Genomic DNA, 22384 nt, shown 5'->3' on the forward strand with positions numbered 1-22384 from the left:
ACCATGCTCCGGAGCCACCTGTGGCTGTTGGTGAGATGAGGAGGAATGTCCTGACGCGGCGGCTGGGGAGTGACTCAGAAGCTCTTCAGGTCGCTGTGGTTTTTCTTTCATGGTTTAGCTGTGACTGAGCTCCTTGCTTCGTGCGCCGCAGTCAGGCAGGTGTTGGCACACCGGGCACCCGTGGCACCTTGAAGCCATTAGCAGGGAGGGAGCCATCTACTCTCACTCCCTTTTCCCTTCTCGGGTGCTGCAGCAGCCATGGAGCTGCTTGTGCAGCCAGTGCTCCTTCCTGCAGCCACCAAGAGCCAAACCCGTGTTGCACAGAGGTTGTTGGGCTGATGGCTACCGGCACGTGCACCAAAGTGCTGGAATGCTGGGTTCCTCCTGCCTGGAGGTAACACAGGGCTGGGATTTCTTTCTTTGTTCTTCATCCCTATGAAGTCTGCTGTCAGCAGTTTTTCCTCTCCTCCCGGCCTTTTAATAGGTCTTATTTGGAATGGCAGCAAATCTGACTCGCTCTTTAAATAAGGCAAGAGAGGAAGATGGGGTGTGGTGCTGCTAAAAGCTATAGCATGGGGCTGCACTCACCCTGCAATGGGAGCCCAGTTCCAGCCCTCCCCAGCCCCCCAGCTGCTCCTGGAGCCATCTCTGCCACCCTGGGGACACGCAGAGCCTCTGTCCCCATCTCCCACACAGAGATTTGCTGCAAACCCTTGGAAACAAGACCTTTCCCAGGGCTTCCGAAGGCCTCTGCCTTCATTCCACGTGGGAGTTTTCCCACTGGATTTGAAAAGCCAGAAGCCTTTGCTGGGTTCCCATCCCCATTTCTGCCTCTCTGTCTCCCAGCTGGGCAATCCCAGCCCACAGTTTCCCATAGCAAAGGCACTTTCTGATGGGAAAAACCCCACGTGCTTCCCAGTGGGTGTAGCTGGTCAGCGGCCGTGGGAAAGCTGCCCCGATCCGCTCCTCCCTATAAACCCAGACAGGAGCTTGGGAAGGATGAGACGCATCCATATGGCATGAGACAGGGATGCTGCTGCCCTGCTGCAGCGAGCAGGGCTCCTCTGCATCCTCCCACCTCTGTTATTTCCACGCGCCTCCCGGATTGAAGCCAACCTCCAGTACATCCCATTGCAGCATCCCGCTGCTCGCAGCTCTGGGGCACAGCAGCCGGCTCGTGTTAATGGCTGAAAGTTGCTTTCTGAAGGCCGCCCTCCTCTCACAGCATCTCACATCCCATCCTGCTAAGGAAGGCGCGTTCCCTCTGCGATACCCTGCGTGCAGGAGATCCGTGGGGATGCTGGAGCGCAGCGGTGGGTTGGCACTGGTGGCCCCATGGAGGATGAGCTGTGCACAGTGGGCTTCTTCCCCCCGAGGAGACATCTCAGGTGAGTGGGGTGCAGGGACCCAAAGCGTGCTGCGGAGCCCTCACCTCCTGCATCTCTTCTGCTCTGCGGGAAACCGGAGTATTTTTGAGCCCGTGCACTTACAGTAAATGAAACTGGGTCTGCACTCTCGGGGCCACGTGATGAGCACTTTTGGTAATTCAGCTCCTGCTCGAACAAGGGGAGAGGGAAAACCCCATGGAACAGAATGGCGGAGGCGAGAGGTGCTGCACCTCCCCGTGCAACCAAAAATGAGTCAGCAGGCTCGGCTGCGGGCTGCCTTCGTGGCCGTCCCTTGGCTCTCACCTTCCCACCGCCACGCAGGCTTTGCCTTGGGGCTGGAAGCAGCGCTCCGTGCTGCGCTCACCTTCCCCTCCGTGCCCGGCATCTCTGCGTCCTGATGAACGCGAGCCGGGATCCCGCAGAGCCCTGACACCCCTGGTGGGCCCGGTGTGATACAGAGGGGCCAAACCTTGCAGGAGGAGCATCACTTTTGGGCAACGTGGGCTGGGAAACGGTGCTCCCGTTCCCTTGCCTCCCTGCTCTTGTTTTTTGCCGACAGGGCTACCAGCCGACAGGGTTATTTGCCGACTTTCTGCTTTCTTGATGTGCGCGTTTTCTGATAGACGACTCGATGAGGAAGGGACGCTACGGGAGATGCACTTTCCTGGCGGCGGGGGGAGCCCGCGGGCCAAGGCCGGGCTGGGCCGGGGGTACCGGGGCTGTCGGCGCTGCGCTGCGGGTCGGTGCGGGTTGTACGAGGCGCTGCGGGTCGGTGCGGGTTGTACGAGGCGCTGCGCTGCGCTGCGGCCGCCCGCGGGCGCTCGGTGTTTTGTCGGCGTGTTTTTCTGGCGGTGCGCGAGAGTCTGGAGCGGCTCCAAAGCAAACATCGCTAACCCAGGGATAAACAAACCCTTTTGTATAACGGGCGGGAGCCGTTCTCCTCCTTCCCTCCAGGAGCCCGGCAAAGCCTCGGAGCTGAGAGTAAATAGTTCCACCTCCAAGTTGCATTTTGGTTTGCAAAGCCAGCATCGCGGCTGGGGCAAACATCCCCGTATCTGTGCGAGCGGTGCATGGCGTCCCGTCCGAGGGACACGGTCGGTTGGTGTGCACGGTGGGGATGGGCCGACGGCTGGACTGGATGATTCCAGCGGCCTTTTCCAGCCGTAACGATCCTATGATCTACCACCCTGAGGATCCTGAAGGGGATGGGGTGACTCGGGGGTCCCCCGCCCACTCCCAGCGGCTGAGGCCCCGCTGCTACAAAATGGAGAAGCCGGGGAGCCCTCGGCACGGCCCCGCTCCCGGCACCGGCTCAGCGCAGCGCCGCACTATAATGGGATGTGGTTTGACCCCAGGTGGGAGGGTTTAGCCTTATATACCGTTGATTTGCATACGCTTGTCTGAAATGAGTGTCTCAGGACACTTCGCCGGGGCTCGGCACTCCAACACCCACCGGCGGCCGTTCCCGATGGGGCGCTGAGGCACCGTCTGGCTGCGCCTTATCACATCGCTCATCTCGCCCTGTGATGGGCGCTGCCCTCCACCCGCACACAGCTCCCCCGCCTCGGCTGCGGCACCCCGGGGCGCTACTGGGTTCGGGGTGGGGGGGGAGCGTGCAAAGGTGCGGCTTTTTCTCCATTTTTCGGCTGATTTTCTGCTTTATACGCTGCGTATCAGCCCGGCAATAGGCACTTTGTGAGTGTGAATAGGAAGGCGTCCAGCCTGACGTGTGTTTATGTGGAGTAAGGGCTTGCACACGCCCCGCGTGCTGCCGGGCTGATCCCTGCCGTAATTTGCGCTCTGAAAGCCGGGGGTGTTTGTGCGCTTAGATCTCCAAATGACTCAGAAATGAGGAAAAAGGGCTTCGCTGAAAAGGAAGCGCTGGGCTGAGAGCGCCGCGGCTGGAGCAGCACCTCCCCGAAACGCCGGGGAAGGGGCACATGATGGGTTTGAACAAACCAAGAGGGCTCCAAAGCCTCGTTGTCTGTGTTGTGATGTCTGTGCCGTGCTTTTAGGGGATGGAATGTAAGGAAAGGGCACAAAACCATGACATGGGGTCGCCGTCCCTGGAGGTGTTGCAGAGCCGTGGGGATGTGGCACTGAGGGATGTGGGCGGTGGGCACGGTGGGGGTGGGATGGGGTTGGACTCGGTGACCTTTCCCAGTCTTAATGGTTCTCTAATTCCTGATGGCCCCGATGGCCCCGTGTCTGCCTCCGGGGAGAGCAGAGGGCAGCAAAAAGCTGCCCAGATCCATGAGCAAACCTTGCTGAACCTCACAAACAAACACCCCCCGTGTCTCCTCACGGCACACCGAAGGTGTTTAAAATCTCTATATTTTTATGCCAATGCTCATCGTAAAACCACAAGCTGCTTCTCAGTTTTGTTTTCAGCTGGCTTTGATGAGATGATTGGCATCTCGTGGCTGAGCCGCGCTGCGATGCTCGAGGCGCCCGGCTGCCGCACCGTACCTGGGGGCATTTCCCCAAAGCCCTGTGCCACCCCACGGGGCCGGGGATGTTATTTCCTATGTACTTCACAGCTGGGATTTCCCACTCACCCCTTGCTCGGAAAGCTGCGCTTTGCTTCTCCCTGGGTTCCACTTTCATTCGATGCACTGCAGCAGTGAATAGCCCTCGACATTGTGCTGCAGTGTTTGTGTGTTAGTTCTTTCTTATCTCAATTGCTATGGAGGCAATTGCTCACCCCCCTCACCATGGAAGTCCCAGTGTGGTTTTCCATATGGCTCCTGCCAGGTAGAGCAGCCCCATTCCTCCCCACCATCGTGTGGTGTAGCTTAGAAAAGAGCAAGATGAGCTCGTTCCCAAGTGCAGGCTGTATTGTTTTCCCCCACTCTGCCCCTACCCACCCCAACAGCAGCCGAACCCCGGGCCCACCTCCACCCCCTCCACCCCCCACAAAATGGCTGTCTGAAATCTGTCCGAAATTCTGCTTTCTTCAACTGTGGTCAGCTGTGCAGTAAAAGCGTTCCGTGCTGCCCACTTTCAGGACACTCTTTGGTGTTTCACTCTTTCCACATGAGTCAAACTTAGAAGGATTTTGCAAACCTCACCCGCATGGGTGCCTTCCCCCCTCTCCATGCTGTGAATACCAGCGTGGCTGGTGGGCCGGGCGGCCCAGCAGTGGATGAGTCAAAATAAGTTGTGCTCCAACCCAGCCTGTTGTAGCTGTGTTTTGACTCCCTGCTTCCATCCAGGACATGGGGAGCTCAGTGCGTGGGGATGAGGTCTATGGGGCACAGGGCAGCCTGCAGCTCGGCTTCCAGCCCTCTGTGTGTGCTCTGCTCTGTGCTGGGGGCCTGGGATGTGTGTTTGTCCCACGCTGCCATCCGATAAATAGAGGAAGGATCAGCCCGAAAGACGCCGTGCCGCGCGTAGTCACAGGAAGTGCAGACGGCGTCAGGAGACCCGCGGCACGCTCATTTTTCACTCCATTTCAGTGCACAACAGCCTGTTGGCAGGGGCTACCGGACCCTCCGTCACGGCCCACGTGTGCCAGGGATGAGGGGCTGCCAGTGGGGGCACGGGGGGCCAGCAGTTTGGTGTGTACATAGCGGTGGTGTTGGGGTCCCCCAGCGGAGCCCCCTGGGGCGGCAGGGCCTTGCGGTGCCCCTCATCAGAGGGGCTGAAATTGTGTCCGTCATCCCCCATCCAGCAGCCGCCGCTGCCAACGGCCCTTTCGCGGAAACCGTTGTGGGCTCGGTTGAGCGGGAGGCGGCGATGCAGCGGTGGCAGGGCCAGGAAGGGGAGCGGGGTTTCAGCATGTGTCATGCCCCCCGCCCACCAGGGGTGGCTGGGTGGAAAATCCCTGGTGATGGGTGGCTGTGTGGGGCACGGGGACGGCTGGGAATGCGGCCCCTCGCTCCCGTTGTCTCCATACCACGTGAGGCCTGGCCATGAGCCCTTCCTGCCCAGCATGGCTGCATTCGTTTGGCCATGTCCAGCAGCACGACATGGCGGCGCTGAGCCCCCACCTCAGGCCGGCTGGGTGGGCATCAGGCCCACAACCCACAGAGCGCGCTCGGAATGCGGCAACCGGCCCCTCCCCGGCGTGACTTTCATTTTATTTTTAAATCCCTTGATTCTGCGGTATTAATTTGCTTTTTGGTTTCGATATTAATACTGAATACGCGCCGGGTCGGCGGCGTTTGTTTTCGGTGGTAAATAAGCGCTCAAGTGATTTAATGGCTGTGGTGCTGGGTTAGTGAGGGGGCATGGGGGGATTGCTGTGGTTCTGTGGGCTGCCCCATGGCCCCCCCAGCACCTCATGTCTCCAATGAGACCCTAACAGCTGTGCAGGGATGGGATGCTTTGCATTTTGGGGGTAAAGCACTGGGAAATAGCACCATGGCTGCCCTGCTCCATGCCATGGTATCCAGAGGGGTTGGTGTGCCAGGCCGGAGCTGCCCACACACCGCCTGCCCTCTGTGGAGAGTGGATCTGACCCGAGGGTGATTTTGGGGTTAAATCTGCCCTTTTTCTCGTTACGCCACAGCCGGCCTTGCGCTGTATTTGCCACTGTACTGTAACTGAAAGGCTGCAAACAGTTTTGGGAACAAGATGTCTGCCTAAAGCATGACAGAATTGGCCACAAATTGCAGATGAGACTGATAACAAAAGCCAACAACATAAAATATGTAGAAAAACAAACGCATTAAAGGCGATGAGACCACTGAAGGGCTTTTTTTGTGTGTGTGTGTGTTTTCTAACCAGGTCTCTGGCGACAGGAGTGAAAACACACCAAGAGAGAAACATCACCTGATCCCTTGTTAATATCTGACAGCAAAAGGGGCAGGGGCAGCAGTGCTGGGGGCTGCCAGCCCCTTCCCCATGCCCTCGGGCTCTGCTGATGCTTTGGGGGGAGATGCACTTTGCTTTGCAGCCCATCCCTGCATTGAGCCAATGCTGGGCACGGTGGTGCTTTTTAGGGGCTGGCTGACAGGTTGTTTTCTCTCTGCAAACACTGCAATCTCACAGTGAATGTCATCATTTTGGCCCCATAGAGCAGAGTGAGGGGGAAAGCAAAACCTGGGTGCTGTGATGCAGGAGGGTTTTTCAGCCCCATTTCAGCACGGCAAGCTGCCTTGCTACCTGCTGGAGGGGAGTTGCTTTTGTCTTAATAAATCAGGTTGAGCACAGAAATTAGGATGAGGTTTTTGTTTTTGTTCTACTTATTTAATCTTTGTGTTTTTTTATATATAAATAAATACAAATAACTCAAACTGAAACTTGATGGCTTTGGTGATAATAAAAGAGCAGCCCTGGGGAAATTTTCTTCATTAACATGTTCTTTCACAGCCCACACTCGGGTTTCGGTAGGAAAACTGCTTAACCTTTTCAGCAGCAGCAGCAGCAGCAGCAGCAGACGCCTTTAAAAGCCCAAAGGCACTGAAACACCGTGTTTGTGGCTCAAAGCTGGCTGTGCATTGCCGGGGCTTGGCTCTGATTTGGGGTGTGAAAGGAGGGCAGAAACCCCACTGCCCATTGCCCTACACGGCACAACTCCTGCATCCCTGCAGCACCGTTTTACCTCCCTGCTGTTTTCCATAAGAAAAAAAGGGCTGTGAGAAACCAAATCTGCTCTCAGCACACAGCCCTGAATCGCGCTGGTTTCTGTGGCTTTTCTCCTTTCTTCCCTGCCTATCAGTGCCGTGCATATGGATGGGATGCAGGCAAGCCAAACATCACCCTGGGGCCAGATTTGGGTTTTGTCCCTCTAGATCCTGCTCAGGGCATGCGGGAGCTCAATGCCAGCAATGGGTTGGTGTCCCAACCCTGTGTTTGTATTTTGGGGGGGGTGAGTGTGAGCCTGGCAGCCCTGCTCTATTAGCTCTGGGAGCAGCCCCTATTCCCAGCCACCTTTTCCCCTTTTCCCATGCCAACTGCTTTCTCTGTGCAACAAAACAGGTAAAACAAACAAGAAAACAAACAAAAACCCAACGAAGCCAAACCCACAAGAAAGTTGGACAAAATGTTTAACACCGTACGAGTTTTTAGTATTTGCAGCTCACTTCCTGTATGAGGTTAGTTTGTTTATCATAAAAAAACCTATTTTTAAACCCATTTCTGCCAATAAGTAATTTGAATGCTGACGCTCACTCACAGCGTTCCATGGCTGGCAGCAGAGCTTGGTGGCCACCTCGCACCCTGGCTGTAGCTTCTCTTAAGGGATGCAATGAAGGAGATTGCCCTTAGTGCATCCATTAGAGCCAGCACAGTGTTCACATGGTCAAGAGAGGCCCTGCTCCCTGAACTGCTCTTTAGAACTGGTTTTAGAGTGTCCAGGACAGCAATGTTCTCCTTGCATTCAATGACACACAGATTCAAGCCATAATTTCTGAGCAAACATGGATATTAGGTACATCCTTGTGCCACCAAAACCACTCTCCGTCACTTCCAGGCACCATCAGCAGTCCACCACCTGAATCCCAAGGTCAGGGCTAGACCCAGCATTAACAACTGAGCTTAGAAATCCATCTTTCATTTGGGAGGAATGAGGTCGTGTCCCTCTGCTCACATTTTTGCTGCCATCTCCTTGCCGCGATGCAGCCCCATGACCCAGCGCTGGGCCGGGTGTCCCAAGGGAGCACTGGGGGGGATTTGTGCTGCCAGCTTCTGTCTTACAGAAAGAAAAAGCAAAAAAAAGTCCAACCATTTATTTTCACATTTTCTCCAGGCTGAGCCCGGCGCCAACACAGATGTGCAAACTGGAGCCAATTAGAGCAGCAGTGGCAGCGCTGGTGCACAGCTGGGGAGGTGGCATTTTGCTGCCCGCCGTGTCCTGCCCCCCTTTGGGAGCTGACATAGCATCGCCTTCAAACATTTTCTCCCTAATTAAACCGATGCCTTTGTCAAAAAGTTTCCATTTGGCATGTGATGTTGGGAATCACACCGAGAGAAAGAGTGGTTTAATTAACTACAGCCCACACGGCTGGGCAGCAAAGGCTCCCCCGTGCACTCCCGACAACATTAAAAGATGAGCCCATCAAAATACCAGGCAGGAGAAACTCCCACCCTATTCCTTCGGTGCTGGTGGGATTTGTGTGTCCTTGGGCTGGGAAAATTTGGCTTAGGACTGCTGGGGAAGGAGTGTGAGCTAGGTGGCCATTGTGATATTGTTGGGACTCTCAGGAGTCCAGCAATAGAAGGAAAACGGTTTTGTCACACCATGCAGATGCAGCCAGCCCCACCACAGCCACACAGATCCAGGACTTGTTGGGGAAGTGATGGGGAAGGGAAGTGCTTGGGAAATCCTGCCCTAAAGGCCAGGGATACCCATCCCTGGTGAAGATACCCAGCCCCTCCAAGATACCCATCCGTGGTGAAGTCAGAGCGCCCAGGGCTCAAACATCCCAGAACCCACCAGAAATATAAGAAAACCCACTGGAAACGGTGACCTTTGTTGCAATATGAAAATCAGATGCAAAGCTTGGTGGGTATTTTTAGCTGTTTTAGGCTGAACAGGTGTTTGAAAGGTCAGATGCGAGTCATTGGAAAAAAATATAGTGAGGGTATGGCAGGATGGCTTTGCAACTCCCCTGGTGCTGGATGGCCCTGAACCCTTTCATCCTCATTTCTGGGGGATGGAGCTTGGGCCAGGCTTTGTTCATCATTCTATGGCACCCCAAGGATGCTCAGGGCTCCTACCTGCGTAGACTGTTTTTGGAAAGAGACACTTGGCTTCATAGGTTAATATAGAAAAAAAAAAAAGAAGAAAATTAATCCCAGGTAGAAATCCAGCAAAATTCCAGCCACGATGAAACTGACATTCAGAGTTGTTTATTTATACAGAGAAGCTTAATGCCGTAGTGTGAGGGTGTGGGCAGGAGGAGCCCCTCGATAGAGTTGCTTTTGGTGGCCATTCTCCACATCATCACCTCCAATGAGGTTCAGAAGGGCTTCCTTCCACACAGCATAACCCACTGTTATGCTCAAAGCAGACATTCTTGGGTTTAGATTGTCCCACATCAACAAGACGAGATGTATTGTCAGTAGCTACAGCTGAAAGAGGCTCAGAGCAGCTCCACATGTGGCCATGAGCTATGCACGTGGCTTTTCCCATGATCAAACTGTTGGTTGGTTGTATTTTCCCCTTTTCAAGGAATAAAGGAAGTTTGTCATCATTCAAACAAGCACAAAATGGATGGTGGTTTAATTTGTCACTGAAGCAAGACCACAGAAAGAAAGAGCCAGTCTTTTGGAGAGAGACCAAACAACATGTTTTTGGTGGACCTGGGAAATGGTCAAGCTGGGCTGTGGCCAACTGGGACCTGCTCTTGGTCATCCCAGGCCATGGCCACCATTGCATCAGCTATGGCAAGCTAGGATGGGGCCGTGGCCAATATGGGCCGTGACTGTCATGGGCCTGGCCATAGCCTACCTAGATGTGGCCAGAGCCTTCCTAGGCCAGGCTGGTGGCCATGGGCAGAAACCAGTTGGGACTGTGGGATGCTGCCAGGGAGCATTTCCCCTTCTCTGCTGGCTCACCGAGGTCATAGGGTTCAGGCTGAGCTCCTTCCAAAATGAGTCACAGCAAAGACAGAGGGAGAACCATCAGCGGACAACCTGCCTGCACAGGTCACTCTGGCTTGGCCCCGTCTCCAGCTTGTGGCCAAGGCCCTGTTAGTTGGCTTGGAAGACTTGTGGGATTTTCCCCCAAATGAGAGGCAAGATGTCGATCCCAGAGGGGTCAGGGCTGTCCCCAGAATCATCCCCTAACATCCCAGTTCCGCCATAATTCTGAATGGGACCATAAATCCCCAGGTAGATGGCGCGGTCTTGGCTGGGCAATACGGGCATTGTTGAGTTAAAGAAGCCCCTAAAATAGCACCTGAAACCTATAAACTTCCCTTTCAAGAACTTCTGTAATTTGAAACAAGCACGAGAAAAAAAAAAAAAAAATCCAGATATTTTGTTGTTTGTCAAGGTCGGGGTGGGCTCTTGATTTTATTATATTTCATTGGGAGCCTCTCACAAGGCCAGGGTTCCTGGGCACATTTATCTCGGATTTATTCCTTCCCCACTTTCTTCCTTCCTTTCAGCCATCAACATCACAGCGCTGAGCCAAAGCGTCCCGGTGGTGTGCAATGAGCAGCAGGAAACTGGTGGTTAAAGGCAGCCTCCCAAGAGCCTGGTGGGATTGATGAGAGGTGGGGGATCTTTTATTATTTTATGATTAATTATTGTTGTCCTTCTATCAATATTTACCCTAAAGCAGGCAGCAGTCTTAAGGCTTTGGGAGAGCTGAGGAGGTAGATGAAGGAGAACAGCAGTATCTTGGAGATGATGGGTTGACGGCTCGAGTGGATCGTCATTGGGTCTCTTCCAACCTTATGATCTTCAAGTAAGCCCTCCTTGACTCTGAACAGCTTAAAACCAAAACAAGACAAGACACAAACAAACAGGGAAGTGCAGCTGCCTCTGCAGAAACAAGCCCTGCTCTCGCCTCGCCACTGTGACTCATGGTCAGGGCCAAATTCCCAGCAAAGGGAGGTGTGCTAATCCTGAACGAGCGGCTTGGGCGCTGCATTCAGGGAGCAGAGAGGTGTACATAGATACATAGCTGCATGCTTGGCTTCTTGTTTGGCTTCTTGTTTCTGCCCATCCTCTGCTGCTGAACTTCGCAAGCCCCACAATCACCTCGTGGCTGCTCCTTTTGTGCTGAGAGCCCCACACGAGCGAGCACAGCAAAATAATTGCTCCAAACCACAGCTGATGCTATCAGTTATCTGCCATCTATTATCTGTGGTGAAATAAAGGCAAAGTGAGCAATTGCTGGGGTAGATGGCTCAGAGCAAGGAGCCATCATCCCATTCCCTTGTGCTCTTTCAACTTCTCCAAGCCTGAAGTGGATCTGGCCATAAAACATTGAGGAGGGCTCAGAACCTGGGACAGAAAAGGGAAGGAGGGCCAAGGGAAAGGAAAGCGAAATGGGGGCATCAATGGGCAGATTGTGAGTACGGATACAAAAGAAAATAAACAAAAACCTCACTAAGGAAGCCTAAACGACACAGGAAAAGAAGCCAAAAGGAAGGAAAAAAGTCCTGTAAAGCTCTACTGAATTAAATACATGAGCAGATCACCGCCTTGCTCTTCACATCTGCAGGCACCTAAAATCAACCATCTCCTGGCAGAGGATCCATCCAGAAGCCCACCCCCCCAAAAAAAAAGCAGCACTCGTGACTAGTCAAACAGTTGAAGGTTTTATTCATATAAAACTCATATTAAGAACATAAAAGATTGCATCTTAAAAAAAAAAACAAAAAACAAAAAAACAAAAACAAGATCTGCAATTATTTACAGCAGTATTGCACAAGTAAAGTGGCAATTACCCTGTCCAAAATTCATCAGTGCAAAACACAAGTAAGCCAGGGAAATTGCAATAAAAATGCTACATATGCTGGGTCCTATGAAACGAGTTAGTGATTAATTGGGACATCAGTGTGCACTCCAGTTGTACCTGATGATAAAAGCTGGTCCGGGGTCTTGGCTGAGATGGAAGACAATGTGGTTTTAAAGAAGGGAGGACCAAAACTGTGGTTGAGAAGCCAAACTTCCCCTGACTTTCACTAATGCTGCAATTATCTTAGAGGTGCCTAAATCCCTATGGGAGTGCAGGACTCAGGCCATTCAAACCAATCATCTCTGCACTGCGTCGGCTGCGCTGAATCCAGCGGGCAGAGCTGGAAGGTCCATCACTCACGTGGTCCATCCACACCACAGACCTGGGGCAGGAGGAGAGAGGGGCAGACAGAACCTCAACAGGCATTTAAATAAGCAGGAAATAAATAGACATCATTTCTACAAGTTACAGCATGATGGAACAGTAGAGTGCATTGATTACACAGGGGTGGAGGGTGGGGGGGGAAATAAACGGGGAGGAGGGGGAAATCTACAGTATTTACCAAGTTTAACTCTAAAAAAAGTTTAGGAAAGAACAGGATTTTTTTTTTTTTTTTTTGATTACTTATAAGCTGTACAAAACTTACATGAGAGAATGGAAAGAGAATACATTGCACGCAGATATTTGGCTCAGATGATGAAAATAATACAGTGCCCTACTCTAATAAATAGTCAGGTATTTACAGTTACCAACTGAGAAGCGTGAAGTGTGGCGTGAGACCATCCAGCACACTGGGGCTCTCTGCAACCACTGAACTTCATGGAATCGTTTTGGCAGAACAGAGAGCACAGGTGACGTGGGCTTAAAACGCCCCAAATCCATCGGCAAACACTGCTGAAGTGAGTTGAACTGCTGATTTTAAACCATCATTCTTCTTTATGGGGGACATTAAAAAGAAAAGAAAACCAAAAATAAACAATCCTCACAACCCTGCAGTGATGAAGCCTACTATTATTATTATTGGAGCTACATTTTCCTCTGCCTTCAGGCTGGGAAGGCTGGATGTGGAACAGCCCAAGCCAGATGGTGCCAATCCCTTGCGTTCTTCCCCTTCTTTTTCTCCTCCACAGCACAGAGCCATGAGGACAGGGTAAAGTGCTGGGTGCTGGCCACCATTCTTTGGTGTGCTCCATGGGACGCAGGACCAGAAAAGCCAGAATTGCTCCGCTCTCCTTCCAACGAGTGCAATCAGGGGCACACAGCCCCACGCCAATGGGTCATCACCTCCCAGCCAGCACAAGGAGGTCAGACTATACACAGCTCTTCTAACATAGGAACACTGATCTTCACACAATGGCACGCAGAACAGTCTTTCCCAACGTGCATATGGCAGCGCGGTGGGAAATACCGCTGTCACAGGGCTGGGTTTGCTTCTTCTTCTTCTTATGGTGCTGGTGAAACCAGAACTAACTGCAGCATTTGGAAGGTGATTTTAGGACCATCTCCGCACCAGCTGGAGGGAAGGGGACAGTTTTCAAGGTGAGAGGAGTACGTTTGTGCATAGAAATGCAGGCGGTCGAAGCAATGACACGCCCCAAAAAGCACCTGCTGTGCAGAAGCCTCCCATACGAGATGAACCAGAGATGATGGCGGGGTCTCTGTTGACTGGGATACACAGTGTCCTTCTCGAGCCACGTGGCAGGGTCTCCAGATGGGAGGAGAGACAGAGCATCGTCCTGGGTCATCAAACACCTGCTGAGGTCTTCCCAGGCAGGAGGAGGAGATGTGTCACGAGGAGAAGCCCTGTCCAAGGCTAGCAGAGTGCAGACCCCACGCTCCATGATGAGTTGGTAACATCTGAACAGCACGCACAAGCAAGTCTGCATCCTTCAGCGCCGCACGGCCCCTCATCCAGCTGGATCCCATCACAGGAACTTTCAGGTCTTCATCCCTTCGCTCCTTGCCTGCAGACTGAGGACATCTCCCATCGCTCTGGTCCAGTCCAAACAGGATCCCACAAAACATCCAGTGTGCCAAAAACCCTCCTGGGTTTAACAGCAACACGCTAACCATGCCTTAGAACAGTTCCTGGAGGCGCACAGCAGGACCTGTCACTGGGTGCAAAACTGCAGTGGTTTGGGAACTGTTTTAACCTGCCTCCACGGACATCTTATTGCTGAATTACTCAGTCACCGATATTATATATTATAATATTATACAATACATAAGCATTTTCACACGTCTTATAGAAAGAATTTCTAAAAAGGCAACCTGGTGGATTGTTTTTTGTTTGGTTGGTTGGTTGTGATATTTTGGACCCTGGGAATCTGACAGCTAAGTCTTGAAATTCAGAATTTAAAACAAAAGGGGAAAAAAACAAAAAAACCAAACCAGTCAGCAGGAAATAGGCTATTTGCATGACGCAAACGAAGTTGGATTTGGGGTAGCGTTAGGTATTTACACGTAAAAGAAGTGCTAATTAAAATCCCTCTGCCCTTCTTCCATCCTCATCCTCTTTGGTGGGCAGGAGGATGTGGCAGCGCAGCAGCCGGGGCGCATCCGACGCTCCCTGCAACGCCTGCAGCACAAATAAGGCAGCTCTGCAGATCAGCTGGATCTGGAGGGTCTTGAGGCCTATCCAAGACGAGCCAACAGATTTCCAGAAACGATGACCAAACATCATCACTGAGGACTTTTCTCTGAGACAATTAAAAAACAATAATTACAAAAAAAAATTTAAAAAAATTTGAGAGAAACACAGTAAACACCACTCTCAGATAAAAATCTAGCTTCGGAGCATCCCGGCAGGTCCATGTGGGAAATCCACCCTCCTCCGGCCAACGCATGCCCAGGCCAGGGGGGCAGCTTGGAAGCTCCCAAGCTCTGGCATCGGCTCTTCTCCATTGGTTTCTGGAAGAAGCCATTGAGTCCCAGCAGCCCACACAGCTGGCGTCACTGCATCCTCCAGATGAGGCGGATGATATAATGCAGGAGGCGCAGAATGACCACCTGGGGGTTTCCAGCGTGGTTATCCAAGAAACCCTAGGAAGGAAACAGGGTGGAAAGTAAGAAAGTGGCTTGAATTCCCAACTACCATGAGTTGAACACCTCCTGCACATGAGGAAACTGAACATGGTACCTTCCTTACTGCAACTCTGAGCTTTCTCCCTACTGTTGCCACTAGGAACATAGGAATTTCCCCCCCAGCACATTCAGAACATGGGCTCAACTCAAGTTCACCAAAGCCAACTTGAGATATCTTCCAAGCAGAAGATGATCCAACACAAATAGGGCAAATACCCCAATGCTCTCAAGCGAGGCTGAGCACGTAGTTCTCAGCTCTCACCAACTCTGGAAACTGAGATTTCTGACTCCCTCACCTGGGTGTGGGACACGCGTAACGCTGCTTGAGGCTGCAGTGTGGAAGCAAGCAGTAAGCTGTGCTAGGAAAAGCAGGGAGGTAATAATAATAACGATACAAAACCCAACTAGAAATGAAGATCCTGCAGCAGGAAGAGCAGTGGTAGCAGAGGCAGGTTCCTACTTATGGTGATGGCTATGGCTTCAGCTCTGATGGCTCTGTGTGCAGCAGAGCACTCCTCCTTTGAGCACAGGACTGGTATTTCACATCAACGTTCAAAGAGCATTTACTTTTGGGGTCCGTTTTCCCTCCCCAGTGAAACAGAAGTGCCAGCACCACCACCTCTGGTTTCCCACGCTGTCAGAGCATGGTGTGGTTCAGGCTATATTTACTGCAGCAGAACCATGTCTGTACATGCCCTGGAGGGAGAAACCACGCTGCTTACACTGATATGCACACTCCTCCCACAGGGACAGGGGCACACAGAGTGCACTATCCCCCACAGAGGATGCTCAAACATCCCACAGCCAGGTGGAGAAGGATGAGCAGCGCACTTTCAGCTCACCATGCATCCGCAGTGCATGGAGCTGGCTTGGAGACAGGATAGCACAGCAGCCACTCCCGCTTGCTCAACCTCTTTGTCAAGGTGGATCGATGCCGAATTACCCAATTCCCTGTGTTGTTTTTGCCCTGGGGAGCTTTTAAGGGCAGACAGAACACAGCCAGGCTGCTTTTGGGGACTCCTCCTGGGGGCCCAGCCAGGTACTTGTCCCCAGGGCCCCCAGCTGGGCACGCTGGGGCAGAGGAGCAGCGCCGACCCGTCCGACAGCCCCGACCTGTCTGGCAAGCACCGTTTTGGCACCGTTTTCCTCATTTCCACCTGTACTCAAAGGGCAAACCCGAATGAACCCGCTGCGATTGGAGGGTGATGGCAACGCAGGCTGCCAGCAAAACCTTGTGTTTATCCCTTCCTTGGTGCTGTGCTGCCAATCCAGCTCTGCAAGCGTGAGCTTCTTCAACAGCAAGCTGCTCACAGAAGGAAAAGACAACTTTTCAGGGAGCAATAGCCAAGCATGCTGGGAACAATAAATCCACAGCAATTACTTAAATGGTCTGAAAGCTGCTTGGTTCTGGATGCAACAGACAAGAGGAATTCATCAGACTAATTAAGCCTGTGGGAAGCGATGCTACTTTTGCCCTTGCACTCCCCAACGAGCCCTGCTGCAGCCCTCACCCACGTGCACAGGGAGGGAGAACAAGAGCGAATCCACGAGGGAAGCTGCTGACTCCAGAGCAGGGGAAAACATATGAACTCCAAAAGAATGAGCTGGTAAGGGAGCAGAGGCAGGAGTGGATGTGGGGCAGCACCAGGACAGGCACCCATTCTGGGAAAGAGGTTCTGCCGTGCAGACTCTGGACACAGTGAGGAAGTGACTCATGAGGATGAATAAAGATGTGGGCAGTCAGCACGTCATCACCAAGGTCTCCTGCCTCCTCTTCCCACAGGTGAGCCAAAGGAAGGGGAGATGGACTAGAAACCACATGTACAAACATGCAGCTGTGAACAATGGATGAGAGGCATGTTATCAGCTATCACTGCTCCTCCGATAATTGCTGTTACTTCATCTCTTTGTGCTGACTTTTCTTTTGTGCATGTTAGTACCTCTCATTTTTGTTGTGCCACTTCAAGGTGAGATTTTACAGCCTTACAGATCTAGTGGGCACAGTGGTGACAGGTCAGTGGTTGGACTGGATGATCCAAGCTGTCTCTTCCAACCTCAGTGATTCCAGGAAACATATGATTTTTGAAAGAGCTTTTGCTGAATTCTTCTAGGAGAAATAAGCTACCAGAGCAGGCTCATACCTGTCACTATACTTCGGTACCAGTGACCCTTCTCAGCAGCAATTCCCTTAAAACAACAGTGCTGGGACATGAGAGCTGCCAGCTACTCAGCACAGCCCCTTCCGATGCCACCCCAACAACACACAGCTGCACCTGAGCTCTGCCTGCCTTACGTGCTTCCCTCCTTATCACCAGCTCATCGCTAACCCAGAGAACAGATGAAGCTTTACTGGCTCTCAGCACCATGAATGAAGCCACGATACCCGAAAATCTCCGGTCCCAACTCGAAAGGTGTTGCTGAGTATATTCAATGACGCGGCGGCAGCAGACGACAGCCACCCGCGCATCCTTTTCTACATTTGAGTGAGCAAAACACTTGCCACAGAGCTAGTTTCCAGATATGATTAAGCTTTTCCCTTTTAGAGACCGTGCGTAAAGAAATGGAAAGTAAAAATAAGAAAAAATTACCCTTCTTGGACAATAGGAGGCATTGAATTCATCCCCGATGCGCCGCAGCTCCTGTGCAATCCATATTTCTGGTTGTATTTCTTCTGCAAGAGAATGAGATCGCCACCTGGAAGCTGCACAGAGCAAAAAAACAAAACCAGAGCGTTGGAAACAGGGAACAACTCAAAAAGCAAATGCTCCATTAAACCTGGGTAGAATGCAACTGAGATTCGCTGTGTGACACGTGCGCATCAGGCTTGTACCAGTATCGGTTTTGTGTTATTGGTAGGCTTTTATTTGTTATTATATCAGCAGCTTCTTCCCTATCAAAACCTTATTTTCCCCTTTACCTTAAAAAAACCTCAGCCCTGATAATTTGATCTAATTCTTATTTCTTCCCCCAGCAGCGGAGGCATCCAAGAAGACAAGGAGGGCGGCTGTTTCTGTTGCACTAAGGGGAAAGCCACAGTTGGACAAAGTGCACTCCGAACAAACTTGAGGACCTTTTAATCCCCACATCAGGGTTGGAAGGCTCAGCTCTTCAATATTATATTCCAGCACTTCGGCAGAAAATAAACCAGGCTCAAGAAAATGGCACCAACTTATAAAAGGAGAAAAAAAGAGCTAATATATCAGTTATCAGTGCTGAATACACAGCACCGAGCCCTTCAGTCTCCATTTTAAGTTCCTGAGCACATGATAAAACCACGGTACAAGCCACCAAATATTGGAGGGGAAATGAGCAACCCCCGGTGCAGCACCTGTGCCCCGTCCTGCCAAGGAAAGCTCAGATTTGAGCAAGAAACACAGCCTAAAAATTAAACAATAATAAAGATAGAAAACAACAAAAGAAAACACTACACACACACACAGCCCTGCAAAAAAACACCACGCCAAACAAAACAGAGCAGTTCACAAACTTGGCACCCAAGCTCAAAAGGACTCACGAGGGAATACAAATAGCTTCCAATCTCTAAATATTCAAAGGATTAGTAGGGCAGTAAAAAAAAAAAAGGGAAAAAAAAAAAAGTATATTAAATAAGGAGTCTGGCTCTGACCCGACTGGAAAATGTATTTGTGAGCCAAGCTGACACGGCTTGGCTCAAGGAGCTGTTTTGTTTTCACACTGTAGTAGCAGTGCCCGCTGCCTTCCCGGGACAGCCCCGTGTTATTTCTTCCCCTGGTCGCTGAATGAACTGCAGCACGAGAGCGGAGCCCACACAGGAGCCCAATGGCACCACGCAGGACAGGGCACGGCGTGGCCCCACTGCAGGGACGCGTGGCTGAGAGTGAAATCGGGCTGAGGTTTTCAGAAAGGACTTTCTGCGGCGCTGCCAGATCGCAATATCAAAAGCGTCCAGTCATAATTGCAGAGAGGCAGAGGAACTCTCAGAGCGGGGTCACAGTCATAGCGGGAGCTGGTGCTGCCCGAGGGCAGCCGCGGCCCCACAGCGTGAGCCACACGGATGGGGGCTCCGCACACACCAGGCAGCTGTAATGGGTAATTCGGGCTGCTGGGGATGGGGACATCAACATAGCGGGACTGCAGGCGGTGGGTACACCCAATCTTGGGGGGCAGAACTCACAGCAAAGCAGTTGGACCAGGTAACCTTAATAGCCCCTATTTCAACAGCTCTATGGTTTTATATTGCCGTTCCTCTTAATGTGCCAAAGCGAAGTCTGTAGCCTGAAGCCCAGGAGGCGCCTGCCAAGTTTCCCAACCCAGTGTCACCCGTGGAGCAGGAGCTGCCACCTCCACCCACAGCAAGGCACAGCCCTGAGTAGCAGCGTGGCACGAGGATGATGCACAGCCCAGCAAAGCAGCGCTGCCGTGCCCACACTCACAGGTGGAAACCAAAACACGTAACACAAATCCCCTCCGACACAACCACAGGGCAGAGAGCAGCACCCATCCCATATCACACCGACACACGCCTCCACCTTAAGGCTCCTCTGCTTTACCCAGGGCTGAGATGAAACTACTCCTTTCCCCTCTGAGCCTCACCAGAGCCCAGCGAGGACTTGAGGCCAGCACAGCCGTGCCGCTCGCACACAGCCCGCTGCCACGGGGAGGGCACACAGAAGCAAAGCCACGGGTCGGCTCCCAGCGAGAGCCAAACATCCGCCGGAGATTCCTGGGGCAGCAGCAGACAGCTGCGGGGCTCGGCTGACATTCTTCGGGCACTCCCACGGGCAGGCCGCCCCCAGCACAGCACAGCACGGCACAGCACGGCTCGGCTCTGAGTGCCCGCAAAGCTCAACCTGCCCCGGGCAGAGCAGTGAGCGCCGTGCGGGCGGTGCCACGCGAGGAGCTGGTTGTGAAACTCATAAGGGCAGCAAACCTTTCCTAAGGGCACGGCACAGTCAGCGCTGCAGCTGTAACCGCAGAGATGCGGCGGGAGGGGGGGAATAAAGAAAAGAAAGAAAGGAAGGAAAATAAAAGCCGAGCGAACGGCACCGTCCCCGCATCGCTCCTTGGCAGCCGCCCCGCCCGGCGCTCGCCGCACTCACCCATGGCGCTCAGGTAGTGGCTGACGGCCTGGCACGGCGGGCTGGGGGTCTGCGTGGCCTTATCGCAGCTCATGGGCGCGGGGCTGCGCTCGGCCTCGAAGGAGAAGTACCCGCTGGAGGAGCGCTGCAGCAGCGGGGATCTCCGCACGAAGAAGAAGAGCGGCGAGCGGATGGCGAACGGCCCGGGGCTGCCGGGCGAGGCGGGCCGGGCGGCGCCGGGCAACGCGGCGGGGGCTCCGGGCCGCAACGGGACGGCCGGGCCCGGCCCCTCTCCCGGCGGCAGCCGCCCGGCCCGGCGGTCGCGGGGCGCCTTCGCCTCGGGGGGCTGCTTGGCCATGGGCTGCGCCTGCGGGCGGAGCGGAGCGCTGAGCGGCGGGAGCCGGCCCTGCCCGCCCCTTCCTCCTCCTCCTCTTCTCCTCCTCCTCCCGCCGCCGCTCCCCGCCCGGCCCCATTGTTCTGCCCGCGGCCCCGCGCCGCCCGCCCCGCGCCCCGCTCCCCTCCCGCCGCCCCCCGCCCTCCCCCCCGCTCCGCTCACGGTGCCGCCGGCGAAGTCGCGGGGACGAGAAGGGGCAGCGGGCGGCCGGACGGCGGGAGGCTGCACCCGGCGGCCCTGAGCGCGGCGCCCGCAGCCTCCGCCTCCAGCGCGGCCCCGCCCCGTGTTTACCACCGCGAGCACCGCCCCGACGGCCCCGCTGCACCACGGCCCGCCCCGCTCACCTCCGCTGCCCTCCGCCGGGAGCGCGCCGCGATCAGCCGCCAGGAGCACTGCGAGCACGGCCGGGAACGCGCAGCAGCGTGAGCGCGTCAGGCTGCACGGCTCAAATCCGTGCGGGGATCTGTGAGGGCACAGCGAGATACAGCGGGTTACACCGCGGTACGGTGTGTTACAGTGTGTTACAGTGTGTTACTGTGTGTTGTTACACCGCAGTACAGGGCATGGGGGCGGAACGGAGCGCTACGATCGCCCAGTCCGACCCCAGCCCACCGTGCCCACTGCCCACGTCCCTCAGTGCCACATCCCCACGGCTCTGGGACACCTCCATGGACGGTGACCCCACCACTCCTATGCAGCTGTGCCACTGCATCACCGCTCTGTGGAGAAGGAATTGTTCCTAACAGCCAACCTGAACCTCCCCTGGCACAACGTGAGGCCATCCCCTCTCGTCCCATGGCTGTTCCCTGGGGGCAGAGGCCGACCCCACCTCACACAGCCTCCTGTCAGGTGGTTGCACAGAGCCATGATGTCTCCCTTGATCCTCCTCTCCCCCACACTGCACAGCCCGGTTCCCTCAGCCGCCCCCCATCACACTGGTGCTGCAGACCCCTCACAGCTCCGCTCTGGACACGCTGCAGGCCCTCAGTGCCTTTCTCGCAGTGAGGGCCCAGCACTGAGCGCAGCACTCCAGGTTCCATACAGGGCCGGTCCCCTCCTGCTCCTGCTGGCCGCACTGATACAAGCCAGGTGCCGTCGTGTCCGGGCTGGGCAGGGATGCATCAGGCCCGGCAGCACTCAGACGCTTCTGCTGTCCTCACCCCGCAGATCACTTTGGTTTCTGTGTGGGTGGCTCACGCGCACAGAGGTTGGAGGCTAAATGTCTCACCAGAACAGGATGTCCTGTGCACCCAGACCACATCTCGGTGCCTTTTGGGGGTCAGCGAGTGGCCACATCCCTGCTCTCCCAAGGACTGCCCTCTCTCACGCACCACAGCCCCACCAAGCTCAATATGAACCAGCTTCAATGGGCTGCGGGATGGGCACAGCCCTGCAAGCACCTCAACACTGCTGGCTGATGGGGTGGGCTGCGAGGGGCTTCATTCTGCTCCACTCTGGGATGGAAAAAGATGACTTGTGCTTCTCCAGCCCCTTGTGATAAATGGCATTTCACACAGAGCCGGCAGATGTAATCAGTTTAAGCCAGATGCCTGAAGTATGAGCCTTTATCTGAAGGGGTTTGGGAGCCTGACCTTTACGGGGCATGCTTTCTGCAAAATACTGCCACTTTTCAGCCCTCCAGGCACACACACACACACATATACACAGAGCTGTCTGTGAATCGACTGAGGAGCCCCAGAGGTGGCGAGGGGTGAGGGGAAAAAGGGAGATTCTTATCTGGGAGAAGAAGGAAGAGTGGTGCTGCTCAGAGGCAGCAAGACACAGGCATGGGGACAGCAGTGGCTGTGGGACACACAAAATAACCCCCAAGGGCTGAGGATGTGCATGGTGTGGGATGGCAATGCAACCCCCAAGTGGACATGCACTCAGTGGGGCAGGCTGGCAGCACCACAGGTGACATTAGCTCTGTGTCCCTATGGGATTGTTGCTGCATTACCACGCGTCCATCTCATCAGCTTCTGTCTTTGTGATTTGTTTCTTCCCTTAATGCAATTAAAAAATTGCATTAAGTTTGACACGCCACGGTAGGGAATGTTGCTGGCACCAAGCAGGTGCACGGTGACAGGTGGCAACCAAACCA

General features: G+C 53.9%; 1 protein-coding gene and 1 long non-coding RNA gene across 2 annotated transcripts; one reads left to right on the plus strand and one right to left on the minus strand.

The window, feature by feature from the left end:
* Positions 1 to 970: 970 nt before the first annotated feature.
* On the plus strand, positions 971 to 18415 carry LOC116653126. The gene is made up of 3 exons (XR_004306501.1): positions 971 to 1388; positions 10448 to 10555; positions 17807 to 18415. It is a non-coding gene; the product is annotated as an uncharacterized LOC116653126 (long non-coding RNA).
* On the minus strand, positions 11590 to 20578 carry BCL2L11 (BCL2 like 11). Its single transcript, XM_032443279.1, has 4 exons — positions 20446 to 20578; positions 19911 to 20256; positions 17421 to 17533; positions 11590 to 14790 (listed from the first exon to the last, which is right to left on the minus strand). The coding sequence occupies exons 2-4, from the start codon at positions 20245 to 20247 to the stop codon at positions 14701 to 14703; spliced, it is 540 nt and encodes a 179-aa protein (XP_032299170.1). The 5' UTR covers positions 20248 to 20256; positions 20446 to 20578; the 3' UTR covers positions 11590 to 14700.
* Positions 20579 to 22384: the final 1806 nt, after the last annotated feature.

This window comes from Coturnix japonica, chromosome 3, assembly GCF_001577835.2.
Source record: "Coturnix japonica isolate 7356 chromosome 3, Coturnix japonica 2.1, whole genome shotgun sequence".
Taxonomy (NCBI): Eukaryota; Metazoa; Chordata; class Aves; order Galliformes; family Phasianidae; genus Coturnix; species Coturnix japonica.